The sequence below is a fragment of the Anas acuta genome, chromosome 7 (genome assembly GCF_963932015.1).
Source record: "Anas acuta chromosome 7, bAnaAcu1.1, whole genome shotgun sequence".
NCBI lineage: Eukaryota > Metazoa > Chordata > Aves > Anseriformes > Anatidae > Anas > Anas acuta.
In genome coordinates, this window is record NC_088985.1 from 34,877,238 (window position 1) to 34,890,501 (window position 13,264).

The following is a 13,264-nucleotide window of genomic DNA, read 5'->3' on the forward strand; positions in this document are numbered from 1 at the left end:
CACCTCTGTCCCAAAGCAGAAAATTTCTGCTTCCAAATAGAGCGAATTCTTGATTCAGCACAGCAAAAGGGTTGAAAATAAATCAGGGAATAAGGTCAGTAAGCTTGAATAATGCCTGTGAACCCACTGAGGTTGCTGGAACTCTCTTCATCCATAGGATCGTGTCCAATATTAAAAACATCTTAAAATTTTAACAAAACCTGTGAATGACTAAGAGGTAATTAAAAACAGCGCTGTGTGGCACACTTGCCACTGCCCAGATTGGTAAAACGAGGTGTAATCCAGCTTTCGTGTGAATTTGAAATTGTTTCTGAAGCCTCCATAAGTGAAGTAAGATGAATCTTGGGAGCAGCCAGACAGATCTTCAGAGAAATTCAATCAGCACAGGGAGTAATGGCAGAGCATCTGACAGACTAACTTTTCCTTTTGTCTAGGCCAAGTGTGGCAAGCAACCCTTCCTTAAAAGCCTGATGGTTTATGTGCTTTGAGGTGGAAACTTAAAAAATATATGAAAAGCTTTATTGTGTGGGGGAAATCCTTGTTCTGTGTTTCGTAATCATGGAACAAAGAAGCTCAAATCCACTAGGAAAAAAAAAAAAATAAGAAAAAGAAAAAAGCTCTATATTTGTTCTAAATAAGTCAGTTTTACCCAGGACAAGCAGTTTCTTCCACACTTGATATCATCTTTAACTCATTGTTTCTCATCAAATGACTAGTGGTGATAAGAATTTCCTGAGATAATGGGATTCTATTTCGAAGCAGCAAAAATAAGTATTATCAGATGCTACTTGGCATTCAAATTTGCAAGAATAGAAGAAAATTCCTCCACCCAAATATCAAACATACTAATTTTGGCCAGCATTGCATTACAGGAAGGAGCCAGCAGCGGAGGCAGCAGCTTTGCAGAGTTGCCCAGTCAGTGCTGAGCCCCTCACGCAGGCAGGGCTCCGGACACGGGGATGCTGAGCACTGGAACAATTCATGTCATGGCATTACGTGCACGGCAGTGCCTCATAACCAGCTATTTCCTACACACTGCCACGCTAACAGAACACTAGGGCCTGGAAAACAAGGCTGCCAGGATTCAGTCTGCTTGTACAACTTGCATTTTGACTGCCTGGTAGCTTTAAAATACTTTTCCCAAACTGCTTCCACGGGCAAGGCTCCTCTGTTTTTCAGCCTGAATGGACTGTGCTAGCTGAATGGGAGCCTATTCTGTTTTCTGTTATTATTGGTGTGCGAGCCCAAACCTCAAGCACACACTGTTCAAATAGTGCTGAAAAGCCAGAACCATTACAATTCTTCAGGGGCACTTTTATGGAGGGTTGTTTTTTTTTTTTTTTTTTATGATAAGAAAGTGCACCACACGCAATAATTGACTGTGTGAATATTAAGCCCCCTTTTACACATGAGAAACTGAAATAAAGAGCAAGCAAAATGTACCCCTGACATAGATCCAAGTTTGCATTTTCCACAGGACCTGCCTTTACGTAGTATATTTATTCAGGCATTGCTGTATATGGTCTGCACTGACTTCCACCGCTGGCAGAGACGTGGAATGCAGAAATCTTGTCCAGCTTTGAAATGAATTAACCAGGACCAAGGTAACTCCGGTGATGATAAAACCATCATCAACGTTTTGGGACAAATTGTTGCAGCCGAAGGCTCGGGGCCAGCTCAGAGCCACCCGTACGCAGGCTGGTGCCTCGCTCCCACTGATAAATGAGTGGCTGGGGAGGGTCAAGGCCACTTGCAGCAACCATAGTGACTGGAAGGCAAACACTTGAGGAATTCCTACAGCAAATATGGATTACGGGTAGAATCAGAGACGCCTCAGCCCAACAGGACACTAAGGTGCCGCTCAGAATATAAATCAGTGACTCAAAAAGCCAAGGGACTCGTGCATTGAGCTCTGAAAAGTCTTACGTGACCGTGCTGGCATTTATCAGCCACCAGACACACCAAAGGACCAAAGGACCTGAAAGAAAACAAAGGGCTTGTGTGGCACTTTGAATGGCTCTGCTATTTTGCAAGGTACAGACAGCTCTGGTGGCATGAAGTGATGGGTAAGGACACTATTTCCCACTGGAAAATGACAAATCCCAAAGCGAGAACTCCATCAGGAAACGTCTGGGCTCGCTTGGCCTTGCAATTATTTTTTCTCTTTGCTTCGTGTTCATCTCAGGGCTGCCACTTTCTGGGCGTGTGTTGAAAGCTTAACTGACTCATAAATGTCAGTGCAAACTTTAACCTATAAAGCCAGGCATTAAAATTTCATGGCACTGGAGCTGCAGGCAGCAGGGTAGCGCAGCTGTGAAGGTGCAGAGCAGGGGCAGCGCTTGGGATCATCAGGGAGGAATTCAGCAGGGCTGGGAAACCTGTGATTTACACAGACACAAGACATGCCATTACACATCCTGGATGTGCCACCACCACTGCCTTGTCCCTGTTAAGTGTCTACATCTGATGAGGAAAAGACAGCACAACCTTGCACGCTGCCACTGCAGCTCCTCCGGCTTCCCGGCCAGGCTGTTCCCAAAAGCTCTGCCAGCAACGTCTGAGGGCTGCTCCTCACCCCCCGTCTAGCTCCTGGTATTACTTAATATTTTTTTAACCATATTTTCAGAAGCACAGGATAAAGGACAGCCGACCAGGAAGCAGGCTGGGCAGCAGAAGTGATGCTTTGAGTGCCCTGCAGGAGCGATGGATGCCACGCACCAGGGGTGCCACCGTCTTCGGAGCTGGGCACTGCTGGGCACCAGCTTATTTCTGGCTGTGCCTGTTTGAGGGCCAGGTGTGTGAGCTCTGCTCTGGCCTCCTGGCAAAGGCTCCGTCCTGCCCCTGTGCTCTGATTTACCCTGCTCCCACCTGTACTCACCCTGAGCCTCCAGAAGGGCTCCCCACCTCGTGCCCCCCATCCCGCAGCATGGGGAGGTTGCACAGCACGCGCAGCCTTCAGCACGAGTGGCCAACGGGGTCACGCGCCACCTTCATGCCTTCAAAAGCTAAGAAATTGCCCCAAATTCGGGAACAATAACAGGCACACTCCTGACACTGCAGCAACTCCGATGCAAAATTATTTAGACCCTTTTTTTTTTTTTTTCCCAAAGCAGAGCAGGAGGGTACTGCGGCTGCCAGGCTGCAGGCTCGGGGCTCTGCTTTGTTTCAGGCACAGCAAAAACAACATCCTTCAGCATCTCCCGCTTAGACATGGCTCAACAGTTGTTGCTGGAACTTTTTCTTTTTTTCTTTTTTTTTTTTAAATTCACCCCGAGGTAAAAACCCATCATGAAATGGAAAATTTCAGCTCAAACGTATTTAAAATGTAGCAAAATTACAAGCAAATGGGAACGGATTTGAACTAGGGGGTGCCGGACAACTCTTAACTAAACACAGCACCAGCAGCTCCACCTCCAAAGCATATTTTGACTCGCTACGTAATTAGCCACGATTCCACACACAGGAATTAAGTAAACCACTCCACACACGCTGTTTCCAAAAGCCCCAGCCATTCACTGGATGCGTCTTTCCACCCGCAGGGATCCAATTACAGAATCGGCACCCAAACTCTCTGGGACAACCAGAAGAGAAAGAAAAGGGCAAGCCAAGCCTTCGTTCTGACGGGCCTCACAAACTCATTTAATTCTTAACAGATGACTCTAAATGGCTTTATTGCAGGCTGTTGCCCTAATATTTATTTATCCCTTAAGTGTGCACCATTATCTCACTTGTAGTGAAGTCTGTGAGTTGATGCAAAGAGCTTGCCCCTTCAAAACAGCCTCCTCAGCAGGAAGGTAGCTCTGTCACACAAAGATATCGTACCTATATATAAAAAAAAACACAGTAATGCGATGAGACTGACCTCCCTCTCCTCCTGGAAGACTCATAAACCCGTACATAAAGGCTACGGACAGGTGGTTTTAGAAGTACCACCCCCGTGTGTGGCTCAGATTCTTTTCCTGTGCCAGATGCACATTTAACAGAGCAACACAAACGTTACAGCTTCCTAAAACGCTCTTTTAGTACCGTGGTAGTTTGTGGCAGCTTGTAAAGCACGATGAAGACCCAGCAAGTCAGCGGTTACAACGCGTAGTGGGAAGCCTGAGGGTATCTCATCTGCCACCACCCTGCTGCGATGAGTGACGTCCGTTCCTAGAGAGCCCTGCCAGGGGTTGTGTAGAGGAAAAGGGACGGGACAGCACACCGACTTCATTAAAAGCACAGAAACCCACCTACGTACTGCAAAACAGCTTTCCATCAGTTAAATGTAGGCTCGCATCCCGTCCACTTGTTTAAAGAGAAGAGCAGAAGCAATTCCCAGCAAACAGCACGCTGCTAGAAGGCTTCTCCCATCAGTCTACGGAAATAGCTCCCTAATTTCTCACCGTATCTCACCAATTTCTCCATGGACTTTTCCAGACAACGCCAAGGGAAAAGCTTGTTTTTCCAACGTGTGTTTTCCCAGCAGCTGGAACACCCCTCTTCAGTGCTTTGCTGTGCTATAATCCAAGAATGGGAGCCTCTAATAAAAAATAGCCATCGGAGATGCCAGTGCCATACACCGCAGTCTTGTAAGCCCAGTATTTTGCAAAATCCTATGTTCTTTGCATTTTTAAGGTAGGTTTAGCACGGTTGCTTACAGCCAGTCATAATCTGTTGCTTATAAACACAGCCCGAGTGTCTTACAACCGTGAATCCCATCCCTTCAATCAAATCACAAAACAGGTGGCGAACGACAAAGTCTACTTTAAAAAGTTATGTCTTCTGCACGTTTACAGATTAGGAAAGAATATCTTTCGACCAAGAAAGAAGAAAAAAAGCTCATATATCAGAGGAAAGTAATCTAAACTTCAATCACATCTAAAGCTCTGTCAGCAGGTTTGTCGTACGATCCTTTTGAATTTCTTGTACACTAAGCAAGTAGATCTGATAGTAAACATCAAACCAGGAAGGCAGCTTTTGAACATCCAGGCTCAGCTGACACAACTCTTTTAAGTTGAGTTCAAAGTAAATTTTGAAGATGAGATAGTGTACTACACCTGAGTGTTTATGACATTCAAAAGGAGAAATATGCAGCCCCATGCCGCAGCACACTCTGGATGCCCCTTCCTAGCTCCTCGCCTTTGCTTTGCCCAAAAAAAAATCAGCTCCCCCCAAAAATCAGTGGGGCTGCACCCCCTGCCCCAGGGATGCTGCACCACTAACATCAGTCCAGTGCGGGTTAATAAAGAGGTAGAGCTGCTTCCACATCTTTTTGTGTTACGTGATTAAGCGAAGAGCTGGTTTCCCTGGTCCCGTTGGCTTTTCTTTCAGCCTGGCACCCGGTCCCCCAGAACTGCCGCCACTTTCTGAGGAATATTCAGAGCTTTTGCAGGGGCTCTGAATGCGCAGGAGAGCACGAGGATCACCCCGATGGCTCTGAAGCTAGGTAACTCATGAGAAGTGTAAAGCAATAGCAAAGGAGTTCTGCTTTGGCATGCTAGAGTAAGCAATGTATAACAAATATATGTGCAAAACTCACCCTGTCCTGTTCAGCTTTTCCCTGGAAACCCCACGAACCCCGCAGTACAACTCCCACGAGAACTCTGCAATTTCATCCAAGAGCAAAACCTATCTCACTTGGTTGGCATTCAGGTAACACAGTGAATTGTTACCCTGCAGGCCACTATTCATCTCCTTAAGAGCAGATAAAAACCCGAGCTCCTTAAAAGACACGACTGAAGACATCCTTCCTAAAATAACAATCTGCTCTGCTTTTGCTACTGATGGGAAAACTTCCCTGAGTGTCAGTTTGCATAAGAGAAGGACACCAAGAAGTCTGAGGTTTTTTGCCGTCACTTAACTTCCATCATAAGCAGCTTAAACTACGTGAGCTGCAATAGGCAAAGGTTACCTACAGACTTCTTCTGCTGGAAAATGAAATAAATAGAAAGTAAGAGTCCCCTGTGCTCTGCTACTTTAACATGAAATTAATAAAGAACAATTTACAGCAAATCTGCCTGATCTCCTCACACCAACAAAAGAAAAGCCATTGTAACAGTTTGCCCCAAAACTTGTGAAATACTTCGAGAGCTACTTTCAGATTTTCATCTATTTTTTCTATTGTGATAGTCAATATTAACGGAAATAATCAAATTTTGTGTCCACTGAGTGAAGCAGCAGCTCTGAGACAGCCGAATCTCTGCCCATCCATGGCCACAGCCCTGGGGAAGGACAGGGGTGGCTGCACCGAGGTGGAGGATGCTGAGCTTTACCCAAATGTCCTGCATCGTTCTCCCCCGCCCCACAAGCAGCCTGAAGCAGCAGCAGGGGCTCAAGCCCACAGCCTGGGTAATGAAGCAGTCCTGTCCATAGGACTGCGAGGAGGAACCAGCGTATCCCTTGCTAACATTTCAACACCAATATGACCGTATTTCATGTCAACACAGAAGATGGAGAACCTAGACACGGATCTGGATCCCATTATCTCCAAGTGCTGTACAAAACAAGGAAAAATGAGGTATTCTACCTTAATATTCCGTCAGCGTTCACAGAACAGTGGAGCATCCTCTTACCTTCACAAATTCTGTCCAGTCGCTGTCGCTTGACTTTGTGTTTATCCACAAGTGCCATTCTTGATGGTATTTTGCAACTTTCTGATTCAAAAAGCCAGGCAGTCCCCCAGGAACTCAGGAAAACTCACGGGAGTCGGCATGCATAACGCCACTGTCGGTCCTGTTGAGACGAGAGGAGCTGGTGAGTGGGACTTCCACCACGGGAGGTGACACCCGCCCACCCCAAAAAGCCCAGCACCCTTGCTGAATCCACAGCTGGGATTTTAGCACTTCCAGCCTCAGCATCCCACCAGCTCTCACTCCGCAAACCAAGCACACAGCCCCTTCATCTTCCCTGCGATCAGAAAAAAAAAAAACACAACCAGCATCCTACAAGAGAACTGCCGAAGCGCTGTCTGGCCTCCCGAGTTTTATTTCTGCCTTAAAAATCTATTCCTAGCAGACAAAATCCATTAAGCTATTTTGTAGGCTCGCAGATACCGAAACATTATGAGTATATAAAAACGGGAAAGCAGCTTTTGCTCCTCCAGTGCTTTCACACGCACGCACACACACAAAACCACTTCCATGTCTTAGTTAAACCTTGCCCTGTGAAAGTCATCACTGGACTTGAATTTGCAGCAAGACCTCGATACACATCCCAGCTGCCACCAGAGCCTGTCCCTTGATACTTTCTAATGTGCACATCTTTTAAATGCTGATAAAATAAAGCAATCCATATATATCCATATATATTTGTGAGAAATGCCCTGCAGGCTCTTCTGGGGGTTTGGTGACACGGAGAAAGAACCTGAGCAGGTTCCCTGGGGTCTGCTGAGTGCTCAGACCCCCGTTCAGGCTGAGCACCCTGAAGGTGCCCCCATGGGACAGTAGGGAAGGACAATAGGCACAAGCAAGACGTCCTCTCCAAGGTGGCCATCTGCACCAAGCGGCAAAGTCTTGGCCTCTCCGCCTACATTTAAGTAGAAGTCCTCAAAGAGGTGAAAAAAAATAATTCTGAAGAGCCAGGAGCCACCACATCACTCGCTCCAACCACTCCTATCATGCCCGAACCACAAAAGCATCCACAGCAGGTGAATTTTCACACTGCATTGCCCCCAAATTTTTCACTTCAACATAAAAAAAAGCCAGGTTGATGTAACATAACGAAGGAAACAGAAGAACAAGCCACCAGGAATGGGAAAAATCCGGGCTGATGTCCACAAGCTGACGCTGGGCGACGTCGGTGACCTCGGCTGCTGCTCCCCCTGGGGTCGGGCAGCACCGGCACCGCACAGCTCATCCTCACCATACATCGGGGTCTTCATCTCACATAGTCCTGCCCGAGGATTTTATTCCTCCCCAGCAGCTTACAGCTCCTAAAAGCAGCTTCCCAGCAAGCTCCAGCCTCTCACTTAACAAATGCGAGGGGCCGGGCTGAGCACGCGAGGGGTAAAGGCTGTAACAAAGCCGCCGCGCACCAAGATGACAATTTCATGGAGATTATTGTTATTATTACAAATGGTTATCAATTATGCATCGCATTGATAGTTAATTTATAAAAGGGAGAGGGCTGTGTTGGTACAACTGAATTCTGACTCAGGGAAGATGGGCGATTTCCTGGTAGTTAATGGCCAATTTCCCAGCAGCACAACTGCAGCGTAATCTCCGAGATTTATAGCAATAATTAATTGATTTTTTTTTAAACACAGGGATGCTAAAGAGCATGATTCCCACTCCCATTAATAATTAATGCAACATTTTAAAAGAAGCAGAAAACCTCCATTCCAGAGACAGAAGCTGGCTACAGTCAAAATATTTCTTGCAACAAAAATTATGCTGTTAGCGGAGCTAACCCAGGAGCAGCTAACAGCATTTCCATGGGCAGCGTTCAGCAGCAGACACATGACTTTTCAGCTCTATTAAATCCCAGCCCACATTCAGGGAGAAATACCGGGTTATGGAAAGTCACTTCAGGAGAAAAAAGTTAGCACTTTGTTCTGAAAACGCTCGCATGGTTCACGATGCTGTGACTGCAACTCCTTTTTCCCCCAACAGAATCAATATGCAAAGTGTATTTAATTTTGACAGAGTGCATTTTCTGATGGACAAATGCTTCCATTAAAGTCCTTTCCTCCTGCCATCTCAATTCACTCTATTACTCCCTGGAGGAAAACTTTCTACCAACGAAACTCGTAACAATCACAGAAATTACTGCTCGTATTAGCAGCATCCCGCACGGCTTAACATAATGCCCACGAACCAACTCCTTCCTCCTGATTTTACCCGCTCCATCCTGGTGTGACAGGTGCCTTGGACGGTGCCAACCAGCAAGAAAAGCACAACTCCGAAGACTTAACTAGAAACGTGGCAGGAGCTCGTGAGCGGGACTTGGCAGGGAGGGATGACATGGAGAAAAGCAGCTGTGCAGGGCACAGAAACGAGCGGGTGCTCCCCAGCCTTGGTACGAAGCTGTAATTAAGAGAACGGCTCCTCCGTTCGTGGCAGGGAGGACGCAATTAGCGGCACACCCAACTTCAATCTTCCCTCGGTGATTTCTCCATCCAGCCCAGCCTGGAAACAATCGCGAGGCTAAATGTCCCCCAAAATAAAGCAAACACAATCAGGCGAGGCAGAACAAAAATCGTGGCCAGCAATTAAAACACAAGAAAACCTCATTGTATAAGGGAATTTGAGAGAGAGAGGCGCACGCACAAAAACTGCACTTCATCTTCAGCAAGATTAGGAAACAAGTGAAGCGATTTACATACAGTAATTGCATGTCCGTGTTAGCCTCCAACAGTGTCTTTCAAAATGTAAATTTTTCCTGAAAACCCTTGGACATGATGATAGCCCGTCAGTTATTTATTTATTTAAAGACGGAATGTGCTGAAACGCGATGTTTTAGGCCAAAAAAAAAAATAAAATAACATCCCGGAGTAACAATTTAAATAGCTTCTTAACACCGCCTGTTCAACAGCACAGCCCGTGAGCCAGAAAGTGGAAGAAGAGAGAGGCTGTGCAGGGCTTATTTTTCTGGATTTCAATGGAAAATGAAAAGAAAGAAAGGGTGATTTTCCAAAACGAAGACACTGTTGGACAAAAGCACCAGAAAGGTGAGTTATGGGCTTTCTTCTAAGCTCACGGAGCGCTGTGTTGTCATCTTCCCACAGCACAAACATGAGCAACATCTATTTCTACGTGTCCACCACTGGCATCGCCATCCAACCATCCCGGCACCCAGCAGGTAACCGAAGCTCCCCCAGCCCCACCACCCTTCGTGATGAGCACCCCCGTGCTCCCAGGCCCTTGCAGGAGTCAGGAACCTGTCGCTCACAATTTCCATCTGTGGTTTTTTGTGTTTTTTTTTTTTCTTATTGACACACGGCACCAAGAAGATGAGGATTCCCTGCCCTGGCACACACGTGGCCCCGTGACCTGCCGAGTCCCATCATCCTTCCATGCATCCACACGGGGTTTATGAAGCCTTACTTAAAACGAGGGGCATGGGAAATCCAGTCCAAACGCTCTGATGGCACCACAGCACGTTTCCTGTGCTCTCGGGGAAGGAGAGGTCCCCGGAGCCACGGCTGGAAGCACACCAGGGTTGCCAACAGTCGGTACCAGTGAAGTTAGCATCTGCCGGTGCCACCGCTAGCTCTCCCCGCCTCCCTCATGTTAAGGTCCAGTTTTTGGAAGCTCAACCCCATTTATTTGTGCTGTCGTGAGCCCTACAGGGTCGGATGTCCTCGTGTTGGATGTCGGCAGCCGGCGCGGGGAGGGTGGCGGGGGCTGAGCAGCCGAGTTTGGTGCAAGAAAGGAAGCGCGGAGCAAAGAGAGCAGGAGACACGCTGAGATAATGGCAGGGGAGGGAGGTGGACAAAGGAGACGGTACAATGCAGGAGGAACACTTTGAGTCATCCTTCCTTCCCTGCACAGCCTTCAGCGGGATGCTGCCCAGCTCAGCCCCGTCGCCGGCTCTCTCCAAAGCCCAGGGCTGCGGGGAGGAGGGAGCCGCACGGGAGGGCAGGGGCTGGCCACTCGCCCCATGCCAAAATTCCCCCGTTGGGATGCTTTCCTTTAGCAAACAACAACAAAACAACATGTGCACAATAGCTCAGCGGGAACCAAAAAGGGATTGAAGATTTATATGGGCGAGGAGAACAAGCACAGATTTTCCTTAGGTGGGAGACGAAAAAATTTTTCATTTTTCATTTTTATTTTAATGCCCGAGGGATGTAAACCCCTCGCGCTTGGGAGGAGGGATCACACAGTTTCTGTGTGGCCAGGGTTCAGACTTCTCCCGCTCCATTAACCGCCCGCAGACACCGCGTGGGAAACAGGACACCAGGAAAAAGGGTTTTCCTGGCTCGTGGGAAAGCAGCCTCGGCCGGGAACTGCAAATCTCGGCCAGGCTCCCAGCAGCCTGCACCCCCCGGTGCACCCTCAACACCCTCAGAACAGCCACGGCAGGTCCCTCGCTACGAAATGACTGCTAATTAGCTTCAGCGCCTTTATTAGTTATTAGTATGCCTTTATTAGTTATTAGGATGATTTTGCTGCCGCGGAGCATTCGGTGATGGTTTGCATTAAGGCCTCAACGTGGGAATGACTGGATGGCTCCGTGGGTGGCAATAAGAGCTTTCCGTCTAGGTGACTCGCTTTGTTTTTCTGCCCAAAAACCTAAAAGATGAAGTCTTGTCCTCTGCTGCCTGCCTGGTGTCTTTCCCCAAAAACCTCTGGGTAAAAAACACGCTCGTGGGGATCCTACAGCCTGGCACAGAGCGGTAACGTGGCAGGTTGGGCATGCTGCACGAAGACACTCCCACGTTAGCACCTGCTGACGGAAAAATAAAGAGCTCTTCTGCTCTTCGCCATGCAGAGAAGGAGAATAACATGCTGTAGGAGTCTTGTGCTGAAGAACTGGTAACAATTTTGAGCAACTCGCTATTATATGAGTGAACAAAATGTACCATAACGGCATATGAGCCTGCACATCTGTTGCTAAATTAAACACGCTACATAACGATTTAGACCACATCTTAAAACATTATGCAACAAGATACAGACTGTGCTAAAATAATGAGGCTTCAAAGGCAACACGGAGGGGCTGATCCTGCATTCCTTTCGGCCCTGAAGTCACGGCGAGTACCCCTTGTCACTTCTACTCCATCACAGCTACTTGACTCACTGGATGTATCACGGTTCTCCATGTCCTTCAAGGGAAAAAATGCACGCATGGGTTGTAACAGCCTCTCTCCTTTCCATCTTGACAACGCATAAAGCATGGGAGAGGTTTTGGGTTGGATCCGGACTTTTTTTTAAGTTTCTTTAAGGACTGTGTTGCAGGTAATGAACTGTGTTCCCAACTGGGTTCTCGCTGGCAAGGCAGATGCTAGGAAGACCTGCTGAAATGGCAATATTCGAGTTGCCACAACAGCCACAGTGTGAAAAGGGATTGAGAGCCCTGGATTTTAGCTCCTATTTTATTTCCAGCATTAGTGACTGGCCTTGAGAAAAGAAGTCTCCCCGGGAGATCCAGGTTTGCTCCCCTGGCAGGCAGTGACTCTGTAGCTCCTCGGTGGCTTCTCAAGTTCAGCTAGGAAATGCCAGAAGTGGCACTCCTTTCACTCCTACGGCGAAGCACAAACAGGCAGCCCGAACAGGCAGCGAGAAAATTGCTTTAAAGAAAATAAATGTCATCTCTCTTTCTGCCATCAGGAGTGAGGCAGGTCGATGCTCTGCTCATCCTGCACCGATGGTTTGCAAGAACCTGATGGTGGGCAAAAAAATAACCAGGAGCTGGACCCAAATCACCCACTTAGCTTCAAGAGCACCTAATCCATCTGCTAATTAATCACGAGCCTCCTTTAACCTCTCTTATCTTGTTTTTCTAAGTATCTGACACTGATAACGCGCCCTACAGCACATAACTGGCTGGGAAACTACCTTTAACTTTTCAAATAAACAAGAGGAAATGATACAGAAATAATCTTACAGTCTCCTAAGGCCTCTGCCATACTGAAAAATAAAATCTCATTCCATGTTCTATCAGCATTCCTCAATTATTTGTATTTATTTCCACTAATCATGAAGGCTAACGCTGGATCGAGGTGAACCTTCGCTGGTTTTACATCCGGACAACCAAAAGCTCTCCCCTCCTCAAGCAGAAATTCAGCACCACGCCAAAATCTGCACAGCCAGATCAGAAGCCCCTAGAAAAAAAAATGAGTGTTTGCGGGTCTGTTGGGTGAGTTATGTGGTTATTTGGCCGTTAGAGGGCATTTCATACTGCGGAGTGAAAAGCAGGCAAACAGCTTGAGAACAGCATCGCTAACCCCCATCTGGAGCTGCTGGAGAACCGTTTCTGTCTGCTCTCATTTAGTAATTGCCACTTTTCAACCTTTCCATATGCTGTATATAGATGAGCAAGCAAGAGCAAGGACAAGAGGAAAATAAGATGAAATAGCTATGATAAAAAGTCCTGGTTATATAAACACTTGGGCGCGCAGCTATTGTTGCTTCCAAGGTTTGGTTTTGTTCAGTTCACTTCTTCCCCCTCCCTAACTCCGGCACAGCAGATTTCATCCTTTTTGCCCTCTCAAGCAGCGGTTTATGTTTTAAGTTTGCAAACGTTTAACTGAGAAAAAAAATATCAAGTTGTGTCTGAACGCAGCTATCCATCTCTGGAGCTAGAGGGGAGAGCCCATCTGTCTGCAGAGCGGAACAAA

At 47.2% G+C, this 13,264-nt stretch overlaps 1 protein-coding gene across 2 annotated transcripts in view; it reads right to left on the reverse strand.

Annotated features, from left to right (window-relative positions):
* The window catches only part of CTBP2 (C-terminal binding protein 2), a 114,403-nt gene that overhangs the window by 40,583 nt on the left and 60,556 nt on the right, over positions 1-13,264 (reverse strand). For both annotated transcript variants that reach the window (XM_068689115.1, XM_068689116.1), the window contains exon 2: positions 6,555-6,714. In XM_068689115.1, coding sequence (XP_068545216.1) covers positions 6,555-6,612 — 58 coding nt within the window. In that variant the 5' untranslated portion in view covers positions 6,613-6,714. The remainder of the gene's footprint in view (positions 1-6,554; positions 6,715-13,264) is intronic.